The 26827-nt window shown below is 44.1% G+C and overlaps 1 protein-coding gene across 5 annotated transcripts in view; it reads right to left on the bottom strand.

Moving 5' to 3' along the window:
- Positions 1 to 26827, bottom strand: part of LOC142652506 (uncharacterized) — a 104959-nt gene that overhangs the window by 45000 nt on the left and 33132 nt on the right. For all 5 annotated transcript variants that reach the window (XM_075828155.1, XM_075828158.1, XM_075828156.1 and 2 more), the window contains 3 exons: positions 19232 to 19416; positions 11613 to 11767; positions 7525 to 7687 (listed from right to left, as the gene is read on the bottom strand). In XM_075828155.1, the coding sequence (XP_075684270.1) occupies positions 7525 to 7687; positions 11613 to 11767; positions 19232 to 19416 (503 nt within the window). The remainder of the gene's footprint in view (positions 1 to 7524; positions 7688 to 11612; positions 11768 to 19231; positions 19417 to 26827) is intronic.

Genomic DNA, 26827 nt, shown 5'->3' with positions numbered 1-26827 from the left:
TTGCCCTGATGTCACTGTCCATATACGGACAGAGACATCAAGCGGAGCACTCCAGGAGCGGAATCCCCGGCCACACAGGGATTTCGCTCCTTCAGGGAGCTACAGTGGTGCTAGTAGATTGAAGTGCAGGGAGACACCTCCCTGCTCTGCTATAGTACGCTGCCGGCCATGGGGGGGCCTTTTCCAACGGGCGGCACGGGCGCCCTCATGCCCGGTGTTACCACCCATGCCACTTTCTGTTCTCCCAGAAATCCCCTCCTCCTTCCCCCGCTGAGCCCTGGCACTTAGTCTCTCCACCTTGCCCCCTGATACCCACCAGCTAGCTCTGCCCTGCCCCTCCAAAGAGATCTCCTACTAGTTTGCTTTTCACCGCTGCCTTACCTCCGACCTCTTTACTTTGTGCCCGCCCCAATAGTGAGGGGGGCCCCAGAATCCTTGGCTGTATGGGGCCCAGAAATTTCTGATGGCGGCCCTGTACACGGATACTGGCTGGTGACCGGCTCATGCAGCTTTATGTTACCACCCCATGTGTATAAAAATAGCTGGACTATTGTACAGAACAAACACTGTTACACTTTGTGTCTCCCTTATTTCCTCATAGATTGTAAGCTCTTGCGAGCAGGGTCCTCACTCCCCAGATTTGAATTGTAAATTAAATTTGTCACTATGTAATGTCTGATATTGTTTGTTTCATGTTCCCTCTAAATTGTAAATTGCTGCGTAATATGTTGGCGCTATATAAATAAAGATTATTAAGATTATTAAGATGCAGCAATCGCTTTTGATCGCTGCATCTAATGGGGTTAAAGGCAGGGATTGTAGCTATTTGACATGGCATGAGACAATAAAAACTATACAATAAACATGAGCTTAATGAATGACAGACTGGTACAGAAGGAGAGAGGACCCTGCCTACAAGGGCTTACAATCTACAGGGGAAGGGAAAAGGAGACAGAAGGTAGCGGTGAAAGCTGTTCATCCTGTAGAGAAGGGGCAGCAGGGTTATTGCAGGTAGAAAGCTTTTCTGAAGAGGTGGGTTTTCAGGTTGCTTTTGAAGGTTTGGATGGTGGGAGAAAGTCTAATGTGTAAGGGTAGAGAGTTCCAGAGTATAGGGGGAGGATGAATGAAATGTTCTAGACGATTATGTGTGGAGCAGATAAGAGAAGAGCAGGAGAGAAGGTGTAGCGAGGACCGGAGATGATGTTTTGGGACGTATCAGGATATCAGTGCAGAGATGTATGGAGGGGACAGGTTCTGGACAACCTTGTATGTCATTGTTAATATTTTGAACTGAATTCGCTGGGCAATGGGTAGCCAGTGAAGGGATTGAAGGTGTATTGAAGGGGTGCAAGTGTGTTAGATGGGGGGTCACAGAAAAGGATGTTGCAGTAGTCTAGGTGAGAGATAATGGGGACATGTACTAGCATTCTTTACGAGGTTGAGAAAAGAGTGTATTTGAGAAATGTTTTTGAGGTGTAGACTGCAAGAGGTGGTAAGGGCTTGAATGTGCAGTTTTAAGAACAGGGCGGAATCTAAGGTTATACTGAAGTAGCAAAAAAAATGGAGATAGAGTGGAACCATTAACTGTAATTGATAGTTCTGGTAGGGGGTTGACTGAGATGATCGAAAGATGATGAATTCAGTTTTCTCCATGTTGAGTTTAAGGAAGCGGGAGGAGAAGAAGGAGGATACATTCTGGATCTCAGGATAGCAGAGAGGTAACATCTGGGCCAGAGAGGTGAATTTGTGTGTCACCAGCATAGAAGTGGTACTAAAAGCCATGGGAGTTTATGAGCTGTCCCAGGCCAAATTTGTAGATGGAGAAGACCAAAACTAGACTTGAGTAGGTTCTTAGCTCATGTGTCTTAAAGTTGTAATGAGGGGAGTGTGAAGAACAATTTCTGGGGTGGAGGAAATTAGCATGACTATAGTTAATCTACCCGTCTTAATGGAACCACCCAAGAGAAGATAAATAAACTGGGTGTAGGAATGTGAGCAACCAGCCAGAAAGATCTGATACCGAAGGAGTGAACACTCTTTGTGTTAGGCAGGCTGATTTGTTTATTTGTGTTTTTTTCCATTGTGACAGTAAAAACAATTAGGCTCTGTTCACACTGGCATCATAGTTACAGTCTGTCTGGTTTTTGTTGCCCTGGATGTGCAGAATAGTGTGGCCTACTGCACAATTGAAACCGTAAACAAAAACTTGCCAGACCCATTATCATTATATGTCAATGGAAAACAGAACAGATCTGTCATATTCAAAATGAATCCTTTAAAAACTGAGCCCATTGTGCGCCAGTGTGAACAGAGCCCAACCTAATAAAAAGTCTTATTTTCTCCTGAAAAAAATGAAGCATGGATTCCTACTTTGCAATAATGATGACTACGGTAAAACTCAGATATTCAAACATCCAGAAGATATATCGAAGGATAAAATTTTCCAGAATGTCAGATAGAAAACAATGATTATAAAAAATGCAAGTTTTGGCCTTCCTGGCAGTTTGGTCAATTGGTTTTTACACAAGTTACACTGCTCAGATATGGTCTCCACAGCCAAATAAAGACAGACCACATTAAAAACTTCTCCAGTGATGTCATAGGCAGGTTATCCTGTAGGTGTGCAATAAGGCGCCCAAGGAGTACATGTGGCAAGGATGGGTAGAGAGGTGGATTATAGTTTTCAACACTTCTGCGGTGTTGTGACTTATAAAACATGACTGTTGAGTAATTCAACATAGGGATGTGCAGACACAGATAAGTCTAGTGGCAATGAGAAACTGCTGGTATTGTGGTGCTTTGTCAGGTTTGGACCTCCTAAATCTCCAACCCCTAAGCACTGTACATTATTTTGCCCTAGTGTCCATACTGGTCAGATGTTATATTGTGTCACGGTTAACAGCAGAAAGCAGGAAAAATTTATAAAGCCTTAAAGAGGCTCTGTCACCAGATTTTGCAACCCCTATCTGCTATTGCAGCAGATAGGCGCTGCAATGTAGATTACAGTAACGTTTTTATTTTTAAAAAACGAGCATTTTTGGCCAAGTTATGACCATTTTTGTATTTATGCAAATGAGGCTTGCAAAAGTCCAAGTGGGCGTGTTGAAAAGTAAAAGTCCAACTGGGCGTGTATTATGTGCGTACATCGGGGCGTGTTTACTTCTTTTACTAGCTGGGCGTTCTGACGAGAAGTATCATCCACTTCTCTTCAGAACGCCCAGCTTCTGGCAGTGCAGACACAGCGTGTTCTCGAGAGATCACGCTGTGACGTCACTCACTTCCTGCCCCAGGTCCTGCATCGTGTGAGACGAGCGAGGACACATCGGCACCAGAGGCTACAGAGGATTCTGCAGCAGCATCGGCGTTTGCAGGTAAGTCGATGTAGCTACTTACCTGCAAACGCCGAAGCTGCTGCAGAATTAACTGTAGCCTCTGGTGCCGATGTGTCCTCGCTCGTCCGACACGATGCAGGACCTGGGGCAGGAAGTGAGTGACGTCACAGCGTGATCTCTCGAGAACACGCTGTGTGTCTGCACTGCCAGAAGCTGGGCGTTCTGAAGAGAAGTGGATGATGCTGATTCGTCAGCATCATACACTCCCATTCACAACGCCCAGCTAGTAAAAGAAGTAAAAACGCCCCGATGTACACACATAATACACGCCCAGTTGTATTTTTACTTTTCAACACGCCCAGTTGTACTTTTGCAAGCCTCATTTGCATAAATACAAAAATGGTCATAACTTGGCCAAAAATGCTCGTTTTTTTAAAAATAAAAACGTTACTGTAATCTACATTGCAGCGCCTATCTGCTGCAATAGGAGATGGGGGTTGCAAAATCTGGTGACAGAGCCTCTTTAATAAATAAAGGGGGGGGGGGGTCTTGTTGTAATTGCTTTACAATAGCCATTAGAGCAACAGACAAGGAGGCAGTGATAATGTAGGCAGGGAACATAGCGTCAGAACTACTGCTAGTTATCACACAGCAAACGTCCCAATACCATCCAACACTTAAAGAGGCTCTGTCACCAGATTTTGCAACCCCTATCTGCTATTGCAGCAGATAGGCGCTGCAATGTAGATTACAGTAACGGTTTTATTTTTAAAAAACGAGCATTTTCGCCCAAGTTATGACCATTTTTGTATTTATGCAAATGAAGCTTGCAAAAGTCCAAGTGGGCGTTTTTAAAGTAAAAGTCCAAGTGGGCGTGTATTATGTGCGTACATCGGGGCGTTTTTACTACTTTTACTAGCTGGGCGTTCTGACGAGAAGTATCATCCACTTCTCTTCAGAACGCCCAGCTTCTGGCAGTGCAGACACAGCGTGTTCTCGAGAGATCACGCTGTGACGTCACTCACTTCCTGCCCCAGGTCCTGCATCGTGTCGGCCACATCGGCACCAGACGCTACAGTTGATTCTGCAGCAGCATCGGCGTTTGCAGGTAAGTCCATGTAGCTACTTACCTGCAAACGCCGATGCTGCTGCAGAATCAACTGTAGCCTCTGGTGCCGATGTGTCCTCGCTCGTCCGACACGATGCAGGACCTGTGAGTGACGTCACAGCGTGATCTCTCGAGAACACGGCTGAGTCTGCACTGCCAGAAGCTGGTCGTTCTGAAGAGAAGTGGATGATACTTCTCCTCAGAACGCCCAGCTAGTAAAAGTAGTAAAAACGCCCCGATGTAACACACATAATACATGCCCACTTGGACTTTTACTTTAAACACGCCCAGTTGTACACACATAATACACGCCCACTTGGACTTTTGCAAGCCTCATTTGCATAAATACAAAAATGGTCATAACTTGGCCAAAAATGCTCGTTTTTAAAAAATAAAAACGTTACTGTAATCTACATTGCAGCGCCGATCTGCTGCAATAGCAGATAGGGGTTGCAAAATCTGGTGACAGAGCCTCTTTAAACATGGAAAATAGGTACCCTCCAGACCCCGCTCCCAGTAGAAAAATGGTGAAGGAATTTCTACAGGAACCTCCAATGTTCCAAAAAGTAAGTGAGAAGCCAGCCGACCCGATTTGCGGTCGCTAAAAAACGGACCGTATTTCCTGCATTTCAGTGTGCCATCAGTGTGCTTTGCATGTTGCATCCGTTTTTCACATCCGTGATTCTCCTCTGCAAGCACTTCCTTTTTTTTTTTTATTTCTCTGCATTTCTTTAGCAACTGATGCGTGAATGTCATTCGTGTGCTGTCCGTGTTTTTCACGCACCCATAGGCTTCAAAGGGCGACAAGGTCCACAAAAACTGACCAATATAGGACATGCAGCGAGTTTGACGCAACGGACACTTGCTGCATGAAAAATCACGCATGTCTGAATAGCCCTATTGACTTGCATGGGTCCGTGTGCTGTCAGTTATTTTAAAGGACAGCACACGGACTCGGAACACGCTTGTCTGAATGAGCCCTAAGGCTTCGTTCACATCTGCGTCAGGGTTCCGTTTAGGGGTTCTGGCAGACCTTTCCATCAAGAGAACCCTGACGTAGATGTGAATGAAGCCTAAGGGTATGTGCACACACACTAATTACGTCCGTAATTGACGGACGTATTTCGGCTGCAAGTACCGGACCGAACACAGTGCAGGGAGCCGGGCTCCTAGCATCATAGTTATGTACGATGCTAGGAGTCCCTGCCTCTCTGCAGGACAACTGTCCCGTACTGTAATCATGTTTTCAGTACGGGACAGTAGTTCCACGGAGAGGCAGGGACTCCTAGCATCGTACATAACTATGATGCTAGGAGCCCGGCTCCCTGCACTGTGTTCGGTCCACTACTTGCGGCCGAAATACGTCCGTCAATTACGGACGTAATTAGTGTGTGTGCACATACCCTAACAAATTTCATCTGTATGAGCAACACAAGGTCAGGATCTGTTTTCACCCTCTGAATGTAAACCACAATTTTTTTTTCTTACTAAAAGCAGAGATACTAAAAATGGTTGAGGAACTGAAACCCAAACTATATCAGAAAGTTTCATTATAAATGATTAAGGTGTAGTCACGTAACACGGGACAGCCCCTTCAATCAGAATTGCTACTCATGAATGTATTATTCATTTATCTCCCATTGCTTAGATACAGTCAGTGTACCCTGCAGCACTGTACATAGATTGTCATCACTTACATCAGTCCCTGCGTCCCATCGGGCTAACAATCCAAATCTCACACACTAGGGCCAGTTTCATAGGAAGCCAATTAATGGGGTTTTCCAAAAACAAATCATACATCTACCATATATTATTAGTAGATGTAGCTAATCAAATATCTTCCCAATTTTTTTTCTTTACCAATATCCCGATTCTGAGTTTGCGTCAAATTTGTATTTTTTTTGTTTCTGAAGCGAGGCGTTTCTATAGTCTTAAAATACGCCCTCATTTCAGTGCAGCCTCTGCCCCTCTAAGGGTATGTGCACACACAAAATCAAAAACATCTGAAAATACGGAGCTGTTTTCAAGGAAAAACAGCTCCTGATTTTCAGACGTTTTTTTAAGCCACTTGCGTTTTTTGCAGCGTTTTTTATGGCCAATGAAAAACGACTCCAAAAATGGCTCAAGAAGTGACATGCACTTCTTTTTATGCGCCGTTTTTTGAAAAGGAGGCGTAAAAAAAAACACCCCCTCGGAAACAGAACGCCATATTTCCCATTGAAATCAATGGGCAGATGTTTGTAGGCGTTCTGCTTCCGTTTTTTCAGTAGTTTTTCAAGGCATAAACGCCCCGAAATACGCCTGAAAACACTACGTGTGCACATACCCTAAGTCTAGTCCAGAATAGCCCAAATTGTAGCGCATGTGAGCGTCGGGGACATAGCGGCGCAAGCTCAGCCGTTGTAAGTAGTAACCCGGGCCAATGTACGGCATGTGATTGAGCACGTGCCGTACATTGGGGGAGTTACCTTGCTGAACATGTACACTTAAAGGATGTACGTGACGTCATCCATCACAGTTCCTGGAAGGAGAATCGCGATCACGTGACCACAACTTGAGAAAGGCTTAAGAGGGCACTTCTGTAATGTGAGTAAATGTAAAAGTTGTCTGTATACCTGATCTAAGGATTACAGAAACTCCTTTAACATATCAGTATATTTTTGGAATTTAGGAGTAACTGGAGAACCAAAAGAAAACCCAGGCAAACATAGATGCTGTCCTGTGGTCATCGGGTTCAAACCCAGGGAAACAGTGCTGACCGTTAATATTTATTAGAGCTTCTACTCCTGGTCAGCTATATTAGAATACATAATTCATCAGCTTTAGCTACATGCTGGCAGCTGACTGGCTCTTCACATGACCCCACATACACTTCTAAGCAACAGGAAACGTGACTGGTCAAAACCTGAACTGAACAAGTCTACAAGCACCAGCCTATAGACTCATTCAGAGATCGGTAAACGATTACAACTCAAAATCGGTGATGATACTATTATAATATCATTACTTCTAGTATGGAATCATCTACATACTGAATTTTAGTAAATGTATTTGTTGTTCTAGAAGTAAAAACTATTTCCTTACCTCTTCAAGTTGTTTGGTAGTTTCCAGGACTCTAGATTGCAAATGGCCATTTTCTCTGGTAAGACGTGCGCAGGCTTCCATCATTTTGTTCCGCAGGTATTTATCCTCGTCTGCTGTCAATTGCCTTTCTTTCAGCTGAGTCCGTAACTTTTCTGCCTCTTTGCTAAAAATTATATAATTTAAGAGAATAACAACAATCAGAGGCGCAAAGCAACAACTTCCCAGGAACAGCATTTTGCACTCTTTGCCCATAATTCTTTTAGTTCTGTTCTATTTTAATTTTTGAGTTTTAACATTGAACGTTGACGGCATATCAATAGCATGTAAGTGGCTGGGGTCCAACTGCTGGGACTATCACCTCTCACGAGAACAAAGAGGACACGATGTCTGGTGCAGCACTCTATCACTTCAGGCTACATTCACATGACAGTGAAAAAAAAGGCCATTAAAAACTGATCAACTGGTTTTTATGGCCGTTTCGCATCAGTGTGTCTCTAAATTTTCATCCATTTCCAGTCCGTCTATCCGTTTTTAATATCTGTATGTCATCTGTTTTTCATGGCCATTAACCAATTGATGGATTTAATTTGTCAGGTTTTTTTTTTGTCCTAACCCCCTGAAAACACCACAGTGCCCATGTAGATACGGCCGCAATGCCCCTGTAGATAGTGCCCACATAGATATTGCTAGTGCCCACATAGTGCCACAATGCCCACTGTAGATAGTGCCACAATGCCCAAAAAGGGCTACAGTGCTCACATATAAAGTGAGAGTGCCACAGTACCCATGTAGACAGTGCCACACAGTGCTATGTAGATAGCGCCACAGTGTCCCCTGTAGATAGTGCCACCCCCATATAGTGCCACACCCTCCTCCCTAGATAGTACCACACCCCCCCTAAATAGTGCCACAACCCCCCCTGTAGATAGCACCACCCTCCCTGTAGAAAGCACCACCACCCCCCTGTCCATATATGGATAGTGACACCAGGGGCTTCTTCAGGTGCAGAATCCCTGGCTAGAGCATCGACAACGCTCTAGGTTGGGATTTCGCTCATAAAGGGAGCATCAGTGGCACTATCTTCAGGGGGTTGTGGTGCTATCTACAGGGGGGTGGTGGTACTATCTAAGAGCGGAATCCCCTGCCAGAGTTTCGGCAATGCTCTGGCCGGGTATTCCGCTCCAGGTGTAGCCCCTTACGTCACTGTCCGTATATGAATAGTGATGCCAGGGGCTTCTCCAGTCGCAGAATCCCCGGTCAGAGCATCGACAGGGATTCTGCTGCAGGAAGAGCCCCTGATTTCACTGTCCATATATGGACAGTAACATCAAGGGCTAACCCAAGACAGGAGTCCCCGGCCAGAAATCTTGTGATGCCCTGGTGGAGTACTCTGCTTCTAGAGAGAGCCCCTGAAGTCACTCTCCTTATATGGACAGTGACATCAAGGGCTTCCCTGGGTTAAGCGTTTAAATTAGCGTTGTATCCAGGGAGTCCTTAGCCAGGAACAGTTTTTACTGGCCGCCACAAGGATTGATTCATGAAAAACGTCCGTTAAAAACTGATCCATTGAGTTCTATGAGCGCATTGGGCCCTGAAAATGGCTAAAAATAGTACATGTCCTATTTTTTGACGGCCAGTATTCACGGGCCATTAAAAAAACGGTTGTGTTAATACACCCATAGAACGCCATTGTTCTGAAAACAGCTATGTGACGGCTATTAAAAAATCGTGTGAATGTCGTGTGAATGTAGCCTTAATTATTTTACCATTCAGGTGAATGGGGCCGAGCTGTAATACTAAACACAGCCATGAATAAGAGTGGTGCTGTGTTTTTAAAAGGGGCCACCATTCTGCTACTGCACCCCTTTTCATTTTCTTCTAGGGATATGATATCAATAAATATTACATCGTGTTCACATTTAAACATACGGATTGTGTTTTAAATTATACTTATGTCTTTAGTTAAAGGGGTTTTACCATAATCAATATTCATTACCTACCCACAGGATAGCTAATATCTGATTGATGGGGGTCTGCCTACTGGGACCCCCATTGATCCAGAGAACGTGCTTCCCTTGCCGTTCCTGTGACGCCATATGTAGAGAACGGTACTTCGCCACAGCTCCGTTAATTTCTATGGGGCTGCCGTAGATAGCGCTTGGCTGCCCCATAGAAAGGAATGGAGTGTTGTCCAAGCATTTGTAATACCACTCTGTACATATGGGCTCACAGGTACGGCAAGGTAACTCCATTCTCGGGATCGGTGGGGATCCTAGCGAATAGGTGATAAATATTGATTATGGTAAAACCCCTTTAGTTAAAAAACGCAGTTATACAGGTTAGGCAGGGCAGAGAAGATGTGTAGTATAGGGTTGCGCTAATGATAAATTTGGCCTAACTTGATCGGCCTTAGAAACAGTTATCTTCCTTATGCCGACTCATGACGCTAGTATTTTGCGCTAAAATGTCACTATAGGAACAAAAGTTGTGAAAAATGCATAATAAATTTGGCACACACCAATACATTTTTTGACACAATTTGCGGCACACTTTTGCGTCATTTTAGTAACTCTGGCCCATTGTGCTAAAGTGGTTGTCTCAGGAGAGACATTCATGGTATATTGTTTGGATAAGCCTTCAATGTCCGATCAGTGGGGTCTTCCCGTTCCCGCCAATCATTAGAATGAAATGGCAGCAGCGCTAGGAAAGCGGATGCATGTTCATCCATTGACTATAACGGCAACGCAAAGCCGACAGTGAATGAAGTGGCCAGCATTTTTCTAAGCAGGGTGACACTTCTTTCTAGATAAGTGGTTACAATGGTTGGACTTCCGTCTATCAAAAAATTAATGCCGATGTGCTATCAATGTCTCTCCTGAGACCCGTTCAAGAGCTATTTCCAAGGATAACTTTTTTATTAATGTTATGAGCAACTTATCATCAGGCTGTGGCTCCACAGTTAGTATCGGTTGCATGATGGTCGTGTAAAAATCTATGCTTACCACTGGCCATCACTCAACCTCAAAGTTTCCTCATGATGAGAAAGTAATGTGACAATCACAGGAATTACCTATAGGTCGCCCACATCTCCTTTCTCTGTAAATGTTGAGGTCCAAGAATCACGGTGGAATTATAAATTAGTAATAATTCATGACAAATTAAAATGTGTTGTTTGGAAAATTTATCTTTACTTATTTATTACTGTAATGGCTAGTTGTCATCTGAACCATGAGTGGTCTGACAAATATCGTATGATCTCATCTCAACTACTGAGAACAAACCTGTGTGAGCAACAATTGGCCTTCAAAGAAACTGTGAAAATTGGAACAATCCTTTATTATGTGTAAACAGGAGCATTACCATGTTAATGAGATTGTCAATAATTTATCAGCCCAGGGGTAAAACTGCTCCGTGTGAACAGGCCTATACTCAACCATATGTAAAACTGCAGTTGTATCACTGATTGCTGTTAATTAAGAAGGATATCGAAAGAATAATTCTGCTAAATATATTGCTTTGCACCTACACGAGAGTGACATATTATATATATCACTGTATATGTCACTCTGGCAGAATGGCCTATTTCATGATAATATATCTATGGCGGTAGGGCACACGACTCCATTGAGTGAGCTGAACTGCTTTCCCTGCTTGCCGTTGACATAGCGTCTCCCTGTTGCTGCCACAGGGGGAAACAAATTTATGCAGATATCACTGAGTTCAATACTAGCTGTATAATTCCATATGCATTAGCTCCCCCTGGTGGTGGCTGCATGCCATCAAAATGTCATAATTTATCAAGACAGAAAAACAGTTTCCCTATACAGATGTTATGAAATGAATCAACATAGAAATTTGAACCTAAAAGCTACATGAAGGACATTACCTTTAATAAAGGAAAACTGCATTTGGCTGGACACTCAGGGCATGGGCCCATTCTCAGTTTTCCTATAGGGCACCTATGATTTCTTTGTCTGCTCCTGAAATTTGCTATTATTCATGGCTTTCATCATATTTGTTATTTGTTGATGTTAGTGTAAAAAATGATATGCAAAGAGATTTGGGAACCTCATTTGCAATGTACGTACCGAAGCTCAGACACAATCCGGTCCTGAACAGAATGAGCAGTGGTTAAATATTGTTCTTCTAGTTGATGGACTGCAGCTTGTATTGACAGGCATTCTGATCTCTTCTCTGCTAGTTGTGCTTCCACAGCTTCCTGTTGCTTTATTTGTTCCTGAAGCTGACATAAAATAATGGAAATGCTGAATGCCACACAATAACCTGGAATGGTTTTGACACATTTGGACCAGGCTGTATCTATTGTGCTTGTATGAAAGCCTTAATATGGAAATAGAAGGAAAATAACCTCAACAGCATTTCTGCACAAGCTGTAGGCCAGACATGTAAGTTACCTGTTGTCACCCATAAGTCGTGGTAAAATTGCAGCAACACCGCGGCTTGCCTATTCATGAATAAGTCTATGGGGTGGAGCTTTTAGGTCTCAGTAATGAATAGCGAGGTCACATGAAAAGACCAGTCGGCTTTCAGCATGCAGAGGAATCAGCTGAATGATTCTGAGGGGGCTGCACAAAGGTGGAACTGCTAATGAATATTCCCTAGGAGCGAATTCAGAAGGATCATAATGTACAGTCCTGGACAAAAGTTTGGAGACTGACATCAATTTTTTTTGGGGGTTTGCTGCTTCAGTGTTTGTAGATCTTTTAGTCAGATATTTCTATGGTTACTGAAGTACAATTATAAGCATTTCATAAGTTTTTAAACTTTATTGACAAATATATCAAGTTTATGCAAAGACTCAATATTTACAGTGTTGACCCTTCTTTTTCAAGACTTCTGCAATTCACCCTGGCATTCTGGATATCAGCTTCTGGACCAAATCCTGACTGATTTATGCACCCCATTTTTGTCTAATCAGTGCTTGTAGTTTATCACAATTTCTGTCCACCCGCTTTTTGAGGATTAACCACAGGTTCTTAATGGGATTGAGATTTGGGGAGTTTCCTGGCCATGGACTCAAAATACAATAAATGTTGAAGGAAAAAGAGGGGGCATCTTCATCAGGCCATATAAAATAACAGTCACGATCTTGTTAAACATCCTAATGGATGTTTAAGACCTTAACATCCGAACGGATGTTTTTAACCTTAGTCGCGCTTCCTCTTTTGGCTAACATACAAATGGATGTTTTAAATGCTATGTGTCCCCCTTCTCTAATGTTTTATGTTTTTTGCTTGTTTTCTTTTTAAGAACACTGTTATATATTTCCATGTATAGTCTTTTTAACTTTTTTGACTGATAATTACATTTTAAACTCCTACCTTTGACCTGTGATTACGTCACCGGGGCACTTTGACCCTGAACACATTGGCGGTTTTTTTCTTACCACATGGTGTATTTAAACATTGGTGTCTGCACTGTTATTTTATATGGCCTGCGGCATTGAAACGCGTAGCCTGGTTTGCAATAAAATATCATTAATCATTATTTGTTCCTTCTTTGAGTAGCAGCGCCGGCTTTGGTCCCCCTTTTTTTCCTTCAACATTTATTGTCTTTTTTTGCGGTGGCCAATTGGCCTCACCGGTTGGGATCTCGGCAGCAGCACTCTCTCCAAACAGCAATTTCAACGCGTATATTCTACTGTCCTGTGGTGAGCATTCACTTGAATTTACTGACTGCTATTCCTGGGCTTACTTACACTATGTGGCGCCGTGCTCTCTCTCTTTATTTCTATGGACTCAAAATGTCAATGTTTGTTCACTGAGCCACTTAGTTATTACTTTTGCCTTGTGACATGGTGCTCCATTATGCTAAAAACATTGTTCATCACCAAACTGCTCCTGGATCGTTGGGAGAATTTGCTCTTGGAGGATGTTTAGATACTATTCTTTTTTCACGGAAGTGTTATTAGGCAAAATTGTGAGTGAGCCCACTCCCTTGGATGAAAAGCAACCCCACACATGAATGGTCTCAGGATGCTTTTCTGTTGGCATGACACGTGACTCATGGTAGCGCTCACCTTTTCTTCTCCGGACAATCATTCTTTCAGATGTCCTAAACAGTCTGAAGGGGGCTTCATCAGAGAATAAATTTACCCTAGTCCTTCCTGCAGAATGACAGTCTGTCCTTGATGTTTTTCTTAGAGAAAGGTGGCTTTTTTGTTGCCCTTCCTGACACTTGGCCAGCTTCCAAAAGCCTTCGTCTCACTGTGCGTGCTGATACACTGACACCTGCATGCTGCCATTCCTGACCAAGCTCTGCACTGGTGTTGAACCGATCCTGTAGCAGAGTCCTCTTTAGGAGATGGTCCTGGCGCTTGCAGGACTTTCTTTGGCACCCTGAAGCCTTCTTCACAGCAATTGAACCTCTCTCCTTGATGATCTTGATGATCCAATAAATGTGTTAAGGATCTGCCAGGCACAGCTTCTGTGTCTACGCCCATAGGTAATCAGTCTGCACCTGCTTCTATGTCTGCTAATATCATGTCTGTGGAATTTGCTATGCCTTTGATTGATTTGCCTAAACCTGTCCCGGTAGTGGGTATCGACTCCACTCCTCTTGCTAATGGTTATTTTACACAGCATACCCCTGTTTTTGAACTCCTTGTTGGCTCCATGCATTTGGAGCAGTGCTCTGTACTGTTGATGCAGGGATTATCGTCCGATTTGGTTTTAGGCCTTCCCTGGTTGCAGTTGCATAATCCCACGTTTGACTGGAATACTGGGGATCTTACCAAATGGGGTAATGAATGCTTGACGTCATGTTTTTCTGTTAATTCTATTTCTCCCCCTGAGGAACACGCTACCTGAGTTTGTTCAGGACTTCGCTGATGTTTTCTCTAAGGAGGCCTCCGAAGTGTTACGTCCTCATAGAGAATACGATTACGCTATCGATTTGGTACCAGGAGCTAAGCTCCCTAAGGGTAGGATATTTAATCTCTCTTGTCCCGAACGTGAAGCCATGAGAGAGTATATCCAGGAATGCCTGGCCAAGGGTTACATTCGCCCCTCTACTTCTCCGGAAGGTGCTGGCTTCTTCTTCGTAGGGAAGGATGGTGGTCTTAGGCCATGCATTGACTACCGTAACTTGAATAAGGTCACTGTAAGGAACCAGTATCCCCTTCCTTTGATTCCTGATCTCTTTAATCAGGTTCAGGGGGCCCAATGGTTCTCTAAGTTTGATCTACGGGGGACGTATGACCTTATCCGCATCAAAGAGGGGGATGAGTGGAAGACTGCATTTAACACGCCCGAAGGTCATTTCGAATACCTCGTCATGCCCTTTGGGTTGTGTAATGCTCCCGAGGTCTTCCAGAATTTCATAAATGAGATTTTAAGAGATTACCTGGGGGTATTTCTTGTAGTGTACCTTGATGACATACTTGTGTTTTCCAAGGACTGGTCCTCCCACATTGAGCATGTCAGGAAGGTGCTCCAGGTCCTTCGGGAAAACAAACTGTTTGCGAAGACCGAAAAATGTGTGTTTGGGGTGCAGGAGATACCATTTTTGGGTCAAATCCTCACTCCTCATGAATTCCGCATGGACCCCGCCAAGGTCCAGGCTGTGGCGGAATGGGTCCAACCTGCCTCCCTGAAGGCGTTACAGTGCTTCTTGGGGTTCGCTAATTATTACAGGAGATTTATTGCTAACTTCTCGGTCATCGCTAAGCCTCTTACGGATCTCACTCGCAAGGGTGCTGATCTCCTCCGCTGGCCTCCTGAGGCTGTCCAGGCTTTTGAGGTCCTTAAGAAGTGCTTTATCTCGGCCCCGGTGCTGGTTCAGCCCAACCAAATGGAGCCATTTATCGTGGAGGTTGACGCATCCAAGGTGGGAGTGGGGGCTGTCTTGTCCCAGGGTACCAGGTCCCTCACCCATCTCCGTCCTTGTACCTACTTCTCCAGGAAGTTTTCGCCCACTGAGAGTAACTATGATATTGGCAACCGCAAACTCTTAGCCATTAAATGGGCATTTGAAGTGTGGCGCCACTTCCTGGAGGGGGCTAGGCACCAGGTAACGGTCCTTACCGACCACAAGAATCTGGTCTTCCTAGAATCTGCCCGGAGCCTAAACCCGAGACAAGCTCGATGGGCGTTATTTTTTACCAGATTCAACTTTTTGGTTACCTATAGGGCTGGGTCTAAAAATATTAAGGCTGATGCACTGTCGCGTAGCTTCATGGCCAGCCCTCCTTCGGAGGAAGATCCTGCTTGTATTTTGCCTCCAGGTATAATCATTTCCTCTATTGATTCTGATTTAGTCTCTGAAATTGCTGCTGATCAAGGTTCAGCTCCCGGGAACCTTCCTGAGAACAAGCTGTTTGTTCCCCTGCAATTCCGGCTAAGGGTACTTAGGGAAAATCATGACTCCGGTCATCCCGGCATCCTGGGTACCAAGCACCTCATTGCCAGAAACTATTGGTGGCCTGGGTTGCCTAAAGACGTTAAGGCCTACGTCGCCGCTTGTGAGGTTTGTGCTAGGTCCAAGACTCCCAGGTCCCGACCAGCGGGCTTACTACGTTCTTTGCCCATTCCCCAGAGACCTTGGACCCATATCTCCATGGATTTTATCACCGATTTGCCTCCATCTCAAGGCAAGTCGGTGGTGTGGGTTGTAGTAGACCGCTTCAGTAAGATGTGCCACTTTGTGCCCCTCAAGAAACTACCCAATGCTAAGACGTTAGCTACCTTGTTTGTCAAACACATCCTGTTTCTCCATGGGGTCCCTGTCAATATTGTTTCTGACAGAGGGGTACAATTTGTTTCATTGTTTTGGAGAGCCTTCTGTAAAAAGTTGGAGATTGATCTGTCCTTCTCCTCTGCCTTCCATCCTGAAACTAATGGCCAAACTGAGAGGACTAATCAGTCTCTAGAACAATATTTAAGGTGTTTTATCTCTGATTGTCAATATGATTGGGTCTCATTCATTCCCCTCGCCGAATTTTCCCTTAATAACCGGGTCAGTAACTCATCAGGGGTTTCCCCCTTTTTCTGTAATTTTGGGTTTAATCCACGGTTCTCCTCCGTTTCACCTGGTAGTTCCAACAATCCCGAGGTAGAGGTCGTTCATCGTGAACTGTGCACAGTCTGGGCCCAGGTTCAGAAGAACCTAGAGGCGTTCCAGAGCATACAAAAAACTCAGGCAGATAGAAGACATTCTGCTAACCCCTTGTTTATGGTCAGGGATCTGGTGTGGCTATCGTCAAAGAACTTGCGCCTTAAAGTCCCGTCCAAGAAGTTTGCTCCCCGGTTTATAGGGCCGTACAAGGTCATTGAAGTCCTCAATCCTGTCTCCTTCTGACTCGAGTTGCCCCCATCTTTTCGAGTACACGACGTGTTTCATGCCTCCCTCCTTAAACGCTGCTCCCCGTCCTTGGCTCCCTCGAGGAAACCTCCTGTCCCCGTTCTCACCCCTGAGGGGGTAGAATTCGAGGTGGCCAAGATTGTGGACAGCAAGATGGTCCAAGGCTCCCTCCAGTACCTGGTCCATTGGAGAGGATACGGGCCTGAGGAGAGGACTTGGGTACCCGCCCGGGATGTTCACGCTGGGGTATTGGTCAGGAGGTTCCACCTTCGTTTCCCCAATAAACCAGGTCCATCTAGAAAGGGTCCGGTGGCCCCTCATAAAAGGGGGGGGGTACTGTTAAGGATCTGCCAGGCACAGCTTCTGTGTCTACGCCCATAGGTAATCAGTCTGCATCTGCTTCTATGTCTGTGAGACTGACTCCATCTTCCACCACTCAGGATGGCAGGCTTAAGAGTGGGAGAGCCTATCACATCCTGGCCAGACGGAGCTAGCTCCCGCCCTCTGTCTATTTATACCTGCCTTTCCTGTTCCTCCTTGCTTGTGATTCTTCTCGTTTGGTTTCCTGGCCCTGCTGCAGCTTCTTGAACTATTTGACCCTGCTTCATATTGACCCTGGCTTACTGACTACTCTCCTGCTCTGCGTTTGGTACCTCGTACACTCCTGGTTTGACTCGGCTAGTTCACTACTCTCCTGCTCTGCGTTTGGTACCCCGTACACTCCTGGTTTGACTCGGCTCGTTCACCACTCTTGTTGCTCACGGTGTTCCCGTGGGCAACTGCCCCTTTTCCCTTGCTTCTGTGTACCCTTGTCTGTTTGTCTGTCGTGCACTTATTGAGCGAAGGGACCGTCGCCCAGTTGTACCCCGTCGCCTAGGGCGGGTCGTTGCAAGTAGGCAGGGACTGAGTGGCGGGTAGATTAGGGCTCACTTGTCTGTTTCCCTACCCCCATCATTACAAAATGGTTGATTTAGGGGCAATCTTACAAGCAGCAATGCCCTTGCCTGTAAAGCCATTTTGATGTAAAGCAATTATGACTGCATGTGTTCCATTGTAGGTAGCCATGGTTAACAGAAGAAGACAATGATTTCAAGAACCACCCCCTTTTAAAGCAACTAGTCTGCTCCTATTATTTAATCAGCATGACAGAGTGATATCAGCTGCCTTGTCCACGTTAACACTTTCTCCTGAGCTAACAAGAAGATCACTGAAATTATGTAAGAAGGTCATTTTGAGGCAGGGCTGAAATGCAGTGGAAATTGTGTTTTTGTGATTTAGTTAATTTCCATGGCAAGGAATAACTGTGCAATTAATTGCAATTCATCCGATCACTGTCAGTCTTAAAACTTTTGCCCAGGACTGTAGTTTATTACAAAAATAACATCACTATACTGCAAATTTTAGTTACTATAGCACTCTACAATGGTTTGAGCAGTAGAAAAAAAACCATTTTGATAATAGATGATCTTTAGTGAATATCCACTATTTTTATTTTTTAACCAAATAAAATACATCTTAAATTCTTTGCTGATTAATTTCCTAATATAGCTTTATAGTAGTTGGAGCTCTGCACACAGCTCAAAACCCTCCATAGACAGAGTTTATAAAATAGTAAAATAGCTGATACATTGAACTGAATAATAACACAGTATGCAGTAAGCTCATAAGCTCCCTCTAGTGGTGACTGCTGGAAGACAATCGTAAAATGTAACCGCTTCTATGCAGAAGGTCTCGACCTCTGAATTAAAAAAAAAAAACCGCGATAAAGAAGTTAAGCAGCAAACTGCGCTTTCCTGTAGAGTAAAAAAAGCTATAATGCATATACCTGCCCAGCACATGCCAACAGGGAAACTCTTCTGGAATTTGTCAGGTCTATAGGGGTGTATGTCTCCGTTCAGCATATGTGCCAGGAGTAACTCCCGGCGCATACACTGAATGTGGTGTGAACACGGTCTCAACTGTATGCAAAAAATGTGGTGTACACTTAGCCTAAACGGTCTGATTTTCATGTTGTAGGTCTCCTTTAATTCTATAGAGGCCGGGCAGACGAGCAGCTGTTTGAGGCCTCTGGCATTACAATCGTAAAAAAATGAAACCAAATTTTCTGGTTGGGGTCTGGTTGGTTTTCAGTGTATCTGAAACTGATGAGATCCGTTGACATATATCTAAAATCTACAGTAAATGTAATAGTTTCTTAACAAGAAAAAAAAAAAAATAATACCAAAAAGTAAAACCTTGTAGGTCAGTGAGGATTACTCTTCTGAATATCAACAAAATCTGGGTTTGATTTTTGTACAATTTCTTGTGTCATCCCAGGCTCTAGCTCTTGTCCTGCCCTGACCTAGAATAGATCATTGTGCTATTGTAAGGAGGTAGACATTATTACTTGTGTTTGCAGGAGGCGGAGGTCTCGGTCTTTCTCCTTCACACTGTGAATGGTGCCGTGCAGCTGATGAAGAATGCTCTTCTGTTCGCCCTCTTTATGTGTCAGATCTTGTACAGAAACATCTGCCAGCTTCTCTAGTTGTGTCACATCTTCCACCAGGACGCTCTTCTCTCTCATATTGGCATCTCAAAGAAAAAAGACAAAGCTGAAATGTATTTACCTGCCACTTGTACACCTTGAATATCTTAATATCGTTGTGCTTGTGTTGATAGTCAATTAACACAATCGGGACAATATGGCGGCCATAATTTGTTGACGACATAGACTTGGCTAGTAGAAGGCGCATTGCATATCGGGGTCAGAATTTCAAGGCTCTTTAAACAGTTCCACATTGATTTACAGGAAAACCACCTATAGGTGGCACTAGGGAGACAGTTTTCTTCATTCTGGAGAAGAACTACTTTGCAGACTTTTTCCCAGGGAACACTGTCATAAAGACACCCTAGCAGCTGGATCTCCACGAAGAGAGTTGGTACTTTTCATGAAGCATATTGGGGTTAATAGACTGGGATTTGTTTATGATTCATGTTGCATTAGAAATAAATGTTGACTTAAATAAAGACACTATTGTCTTACAAGACAGCTTATGGATGACATAACCTCTTGTATCAAAGTCCCATTATTGGGCAGTATAAATGTTCTCTCTGTTCGTCGCGCCTTTCCCTGTGAACTGTGTTTGGATAATACTTAAAATTATTATTAGTCTTTTTCCGTCAAATCAATCACAAATTCCTCATCCATGAATTGACCTACTAACAACTTCTTCTTAAAACTTCAATCACCCAAATCACTTTCTTAATTATTTCTCTGCTTTGTAAACTGCCTGAAGAAGGAGCCTCTGTGCTCTGAAAGCTGCATATAGAACTTTTATGGTTAGCCAATAATGGTATCATACCTTCTATACTTTTGTCTTTTTTGACACAAAGGTATTTAACATTGCCTATTAATTATTTCTCCAATGAATAAAGGCTGTGTTATACTAGTGAACATAAAATACATTGGGGGGAATTTATTTAGAATGACGGTTTACGTCACAGAAATTAGTGCGGTTGTGCAGCATATATTCCAACACTGTGGTTTTTCCGCAGCGGTTTTACCTGCAGACTTAGGCCCCATGCACACGAACGTGCTTTTGCGGCCGCAATTCCCCCAAAAATCCACGGGAGAATTGCGGCCCCATTCATTCCTATGGGGCCATGCACACGACCGTGGTTTCCACAGTCCGTGCATGGCCCAGGAGCCCGGACCGCAGAAAGAACGGGCAAGTCTTATTACGGCCATGTTCTGCGGTGCAGGCTCATAGCAAATAATGGGCGTGGCCATGTGCACGGCCCACCATATGCGGGTGGCTTGTGGGTGACACTCTGCCCCCGGCCGACCTGAAAATCAGGGCCGTGCACATGGCTACAGTCATGTGCATGAGGCCTAAGTGTCAAGTATTAAATACTGCAAACTTTATGTGTACCTGTGGATTTTCAGCGGTTTTTACTGTGTTTCCACTGGGTAAATGCAGTACAAAACTCAACCTGCGTATTCTAGGACAGAATTTATGCTCCCCATTCAAGTCTATGGGCCAAACATACAACATCTCCGCACAGAATACACAACATTAATTGACATCCAGGGATTTGAAAGTCACACCGCAGAACACTTTCCTCACAACGTTTTTTTCGCAGTGTGTGGCTGAGGTTTGCAAAATCGCATCCACTTTGCTGCTACTGTAAATGCTGAGGAATTTCTGCACAGAATTCTGTTTTGCGGAAATTTTGCAGTGTGTGGGAACACAGCCTTATGGTACATGCTGCGTAAATGAGAAACAGAAAAAACGCTCAGATGTTGACCTGCGTTTTTTTAATCCGCAGGATGTCAATTGTATTTGTGTAATCGCTGCTTTTCTTTTGCGGGTTTTGCCCATTGAATTCAATGAGAATGTAAAACCCGCAACAAATAGCAGATGTTGCGATTTTTTGCGTCGGAAAAGCTACGATTGCACTGCAAAAAAATCGCAACTCAAAAAAACACCCCCGTATATTTACCCAGAATTCTGTGCTTCTTTGGCCAGGCCGGCCTCCTGGGATGATGTCATCCCATGTGACCGCTGCAGCCAATCACAGGCCTTGCTGTAGGACGTAGGGGGGTACATATGGGCGTCTTTTTTTTTTTTTTTTCTCTCATCTGTTTTCCGCAGCAGACATTCTAACCGAAAAACTGCACCACAATTTGGTGCGGTTGTTCGTCCGGAATTCCCTGTGGCCGCCAGGGCGGATACGCGGTGTACTTTTATGCAACGTTTCTGCCCTGTGTATACGTACTCTTAGGGTATGTTCATATGGCTTATTATCGGCTGTAAAAAACGGCGCGTAAAAATAAGCCGCCCCCCTAGAAAAAAAGTGCATGTCATTTCTTGAGCCGTTTTTCATTGACGGAAAAACAGCTCCAAAAGCGGCCGTAAAAAACGGCTGAAAATCAGGAGCTGTTTTCCCTTGAAAAACAGCTCCGTATTTTCAGACAATTTTTTTGCTAAGAGTGTGAACATACCCTTATAGTTTATATCCAGTGTCTGGGGTGGACAAATCTGGATTCACAAGGGGTCAGTAATTTGCAAAGTAAAACTAAACAACCCTTGAATTGAAATGTGTGATCAGTAACTGTATGTTTACACTTCAGTGTGGATTTTCCCAAGTGCATTTTTAGAAGTTCGTTGAAGCTGCTGTTCACATACGTCACTCTTATTACAGGGTTCAATAACTTAGCCTTGTGGTGTCACATTACACGACATATGTCCCTGAACTGATGTCTGTGCAGCCACATAGTAACCACACAGTGTAATGCTAGTCATTATTCAGAAGTACAGTGGCCTATCTATTAAACACAATGAGGTCCGGCTGGATCTTTTTCCTATCTCTCTATTAAAAGGAAAAAAAGATACTCCGCCGCGTCAGGTGTGCATGTCTATAGTAGAGTCTGGAGGAATAGCTTATTTGGCTAACAGCTATCTTCAGTGTATGGCTACCTTTAGGACATGACCAGACGTGGCAGAGTTCTGCATACTCTGTCCACATCAATGGCGCACAGAATCTGCGTTGCAGATTCTGTTGCGGCTTTGCCTAAAATGGGCATTAAATTGATGTGGACTACCATTGCGTATTCAGGGGAAGAGGGCTTCCCTTCCCTCTATCAGTGGGACAGCCCTTTCCCTAGTAAAAGTAAAAGAAATTCATACTTACCCGGCCGTTGTCTTGTTGACGTGTCCCTCTTTCGACATCCAGCCCGACCTCCCTGGATGACACGGCAGTCCATGTGACCGCTGCAGCCTGTGATTGGTCTGTGATTGGCTGCAGCCGTCACTTGGACTGAAACGTCATCCCGGGAGGCCGGACTGGAGGAAGAAGCAGGGAGTTCTCGGTAAGTAGGAACTTCTATTTTTTTTACAGGTTGATGTATATTGTGATCGGAAGTCACTGTACAGGGTGCTGAAACAGTTACTGCCGATCGCTTAACTCTTTCAGCACCCTGGACAGTGACTATTTACTGACGTCGCCTAGCAATGCTCCTGTAATTACGGGTGCACACACGTAGTCACCCGTAATTACGGGAGCCCCATTGACTTCTATGGGCCTGCCCGTGCCGTAATAACTGCCTGTGATTACGGGCGTTTTTACGTTAGTGTGTATGGTGCCTCAGTCTGGCTGTAGACCTAGAAATACATAGGTCCAGCCAGAATGAAGAAATGTCATGTTTGTAAAACCAATACGCCTCGCAGCACACAACATCTACATTACATCTACATAACATCTGCGGACTTCATTGCGGAATTTTGACTCTCCATTGAAGTCAATGGAGAAATTCCGCAATGAGTCCGCAACAAGTCCGCTACACCAAATTCCGCACCGCAGCCTATGCTCCGCAGCGGAATTGTCCACAACGTGTAAACGAACATAACGAAAAAGCTGTGGAAAGCAATGGAGAAACGTGTACGCTGCGGAATTCCGCTGCGGACTGTCCGCATCGGAATTCCAGAGCAATTCCGCCACGTCTGGTCGTGCCCTTAGAGTGTTAGGGCCTGTTCACATCTGCGTTATTAACTTACCTATTAACCCTTTCAGGACCAGACATATTTTCATTTTTATGCTTTTGTTTTTTTCCTCCCCGCTTTCAAAAAGTCATAACTTTTTAATTTTTTCGTTGACACAGCCATATGGGGGCTTAATTTTTATGGGACAAGTTGTACTTTGTAAAGGTACTATGTAATATTATGTGTGATGTACTGGGAAGCTGGAGAAAAATTCAGAATGTGGTGGAATTGGAAAAAAACTGCAGTTTTGCTATTTTTTTATTGGTTTCGTTTTTACGGTGTTCACTGTACAGTGCAAATGATACGTTATCTTTATTCTGCGGGTCAGTACGGTCATGGTGATACCAAATTGAAATAGTTTTCGTTATGTTTTAGTACCTTTAACCGCTTCCCGACCGCCCACAGTAAATTCACGTCGGCACTTGCTGGGCTCTGTGCAGTGCCGACGTGAATTCACGGTGGATGTTCAAAGCGAGATCTGGATGTCTCAGAATAGCGCTGACACCCGGATCTCGCTGCTGTCACCTGCCTCTGGTCCCAGAGACATGATCGGGACCTCATTTATTCAGGTCCCGAACATGTGATGGTCATGATAATCAATCATGACCATCGCAGGCAAAGTTTGTTGTATCAACAAACTTTCCGTCGTAACCTACACTGTCTCCCCTCTGCTGTTCTATCAGAGAGCAAACAGAGGAGAGACAGTGCCTCTAGTCCCGGAGACATGATCGGGACCTGATTGGTTCAGGTCCCGTTCATGTGATGGTCATGATAACCAATCATGGCCATCGCAGGGAAAGTTTGTTGTAGCAACAGACTTTCCCACGTAACTTACACTGTCTCCCCTCTGCTGTTCTATCAGAGAGCAAACAGAGGAGAGACAGTGCCTCTGCTCCTGTAAACATGATCGGGACCTGATAGGTTCAGGTCCTGGTCATGGTAACAAATCATGGCCATCGCAGGGAAAGTTTGTTGTAGCAACAAACTTTCCCTGTAACCTACACTGTCTCCCCTCTGCTGTTCCGTCAGAGAGCATACAGAGGAGAGACAGTGCTTCTGCTCCTGGAGACATGATCGGGACCTGATTGGTTCAGGTCCTGGTTATGGTAACAAATCATGGCCATCGCAGGGAAAGTTTGTTGTAGCAACAAACTTTCCCTGTAACCTACACTGTCTCCCCTCTGCTGTTCCGACAGAGGAGAGACAGTGCCTCTGGTCCTGGAGACATGATCGGGACCTGATTGGTTCAGGTCCTGGTCATGGTAACAAATCATGGCCATCGCAGGGAAAGTTTGTTGCAGCAACAAACTTTCCCTGGGACCAAGTATATATAAACACTGTCTCTCCCCTGCTGCTCTGTCAGAGAGCAAACAGCGGAGAGACAGTGTCAGATCTGTGAATATCACAGTATAAGACACAGTGAAAAAACACACCACATAACAATTTCCCCCAATCCCATAAATCTGCCTTGTTAGGTAGGATATAGGGTTAGGGTATAGTGCTAGGTTTTAGTATTAGGGTAGTTAGTAATAATAATTATTACGGTATAGTTAGTAATAATTTAGGGTGACGGTTAGGGTAGTATAAGTTATATTCGTAATCAATTTGATAGGAAGTGCTGTGCCAGTCAATTAATTTGTTCTAATTAAATTAACGAACTTCATACCATTTACGTTTATATACCTTTACGTATAAAAATATAAACGTAATAAAATGGCCCGTCAATTTTATTCTGCAGCGGAGGCGTATGCCCTTTTATGCTCTGACAGTGAAGATAGTGTCTTGTCAGATGGCGAAGACTATTTTGAGGGTTTTGCTGTTAGCGAAAGTGACAGCTCTGAGTCTAGCGGTCATTCTGGTTCATCGCCAAAAAATACAAGGACCAGTACAGGACAGGTAGAGAGGGCTGTTGGAGAAACATCTCCAAATCAGGGCACGATGCCCAGTACAAGTGACATGCCTCATTTTAGCGAAGAAGCGCATGCCAACCTACAAGAGAGTTTGCCACTAGATGTAGCATTTACTAGATGGGAGGCTTCAAATTCTGGTGCGCCATTCATCCCTGACTTTAATGCCACCCCAGGTACAAATGTGGAGGTGGAAGGTTTTGGTCCAATTAATTTTTTTTACTTATTTCTAACAAATGATTTGCTGGAACATATTGTTTTCCAAACTAATTTATATGCTTCCCAATTCATCTCTCAGAATCCCCGTTCATATTATGCCAGGCAAAATTCATGGAGGCCAATAGATATTGATGAAATGAAGAAATTTATAGGCCTCACATTTGCGATGGGGCTTGTTAAAAAACCGAGCATTCGATCTTACTGGTCCACCCGTCCCGTTCTAACCACCCCTGCCATTCTTCCTAGAGCACGTTATGAAATGCTCATGAGATTTTGGCATTTCAACGATAACAGTCAGTGCCTGCCTAGAAGTGCCCCAGATTATGACCGACTCTACAAAATCAGGCCCATCATCAAAGCGTTGTCAGACACATTTTTATTAATTTACACCCCCACGCAAAACATTTCCATTGATGAGTCCCTAGTAAAATTCAAAGGGAGACTGCACTTCAAACAATTCATTCCATCTAAAAGAGCAAGATTTGGAATAAAGCTCTATAAAATGTGCGAGAGTTCAACAGGGTATACATCAGCTTTTCGCATTTATGAGGGAAAAGATAGCCAACTAAACCCACCAGGATGCCCCCCCTATCTAGGGACAAGTGGAAAAATTGTTTGGGAGCTTATTACCCCATTTCTAGAAAAGGGCCATAACCTGTATGTGGACAACTACTACACAAGCATACCCCTTTTTAAAAGTTTGGTCGAACAGAACACAGGGGATTGTGGGACCATTCGTAAAAACCGCCAGGGGTTTCCACAATCATTGGTGAATGAAAAGTACAAAAAGGGGCAGTCAGGCGGTGTTCGCAGCGGAGAGCTGCTTGCCCTAAAATACAAAGACAAAAAGGATATTTTTATCCTCAGCTCGATCCACACTGATGCAACAATGGATGTTGTAGAACGAGGTTCTACTACCCAAAAGCAAAAGCCTGTGTCAATCATTGATTACAACAAATACATGGGGGAGTAGATCTTGCTGATCAGGTTCTACAGCCATACCAGGTATCAAGAAAATCCTATACCTGGTACAAAAAATTAGTTATTTACCTATTTCAGGCTGCCACATACAACTCGTTTGTGTTATACAAAAAGGCAGGAAATTCAAATACTTTTCTAGATTACCAGGAAATGGTTATTGAAGATCTTGTTTTAGCAAATGTTGGCCCCTCTCATCCATTAGAATCTGAATCCGTCAAAAGACTCACTGAGCGACATTTTATTGCTGTAATTCCCTCAACTGAATCAAGAAAGTACCCCCAAAGAAGATGTCGTGTATGTACCAAGAAAGGAATGAGGTGTGATACCCGTTATTATTGCCCAGATTGCCCATCA

This window comes from Rhinoderma darwinii, chromosome 5 (genome assembly GCF_050947455.1).
Source record: "Rhinoderma darwinii isolate aRhiDar2 chromosome 5, aRhiDar2.hap1, whole genome shotgun sequence".
Classification (NCBI taxonomy): domain Eukaryota; kingdom Metazoa; phylum Chordata; class Amphibia; order Anura; family Rhinodermatidae; genus Rhinoderma; species Rhinoderma darwinii.
The sequence above is the reverse complement of the archived record's forward strand: the minus strand, read 5'-3'. Positions and strand labels throughout refer to the sequence as shown.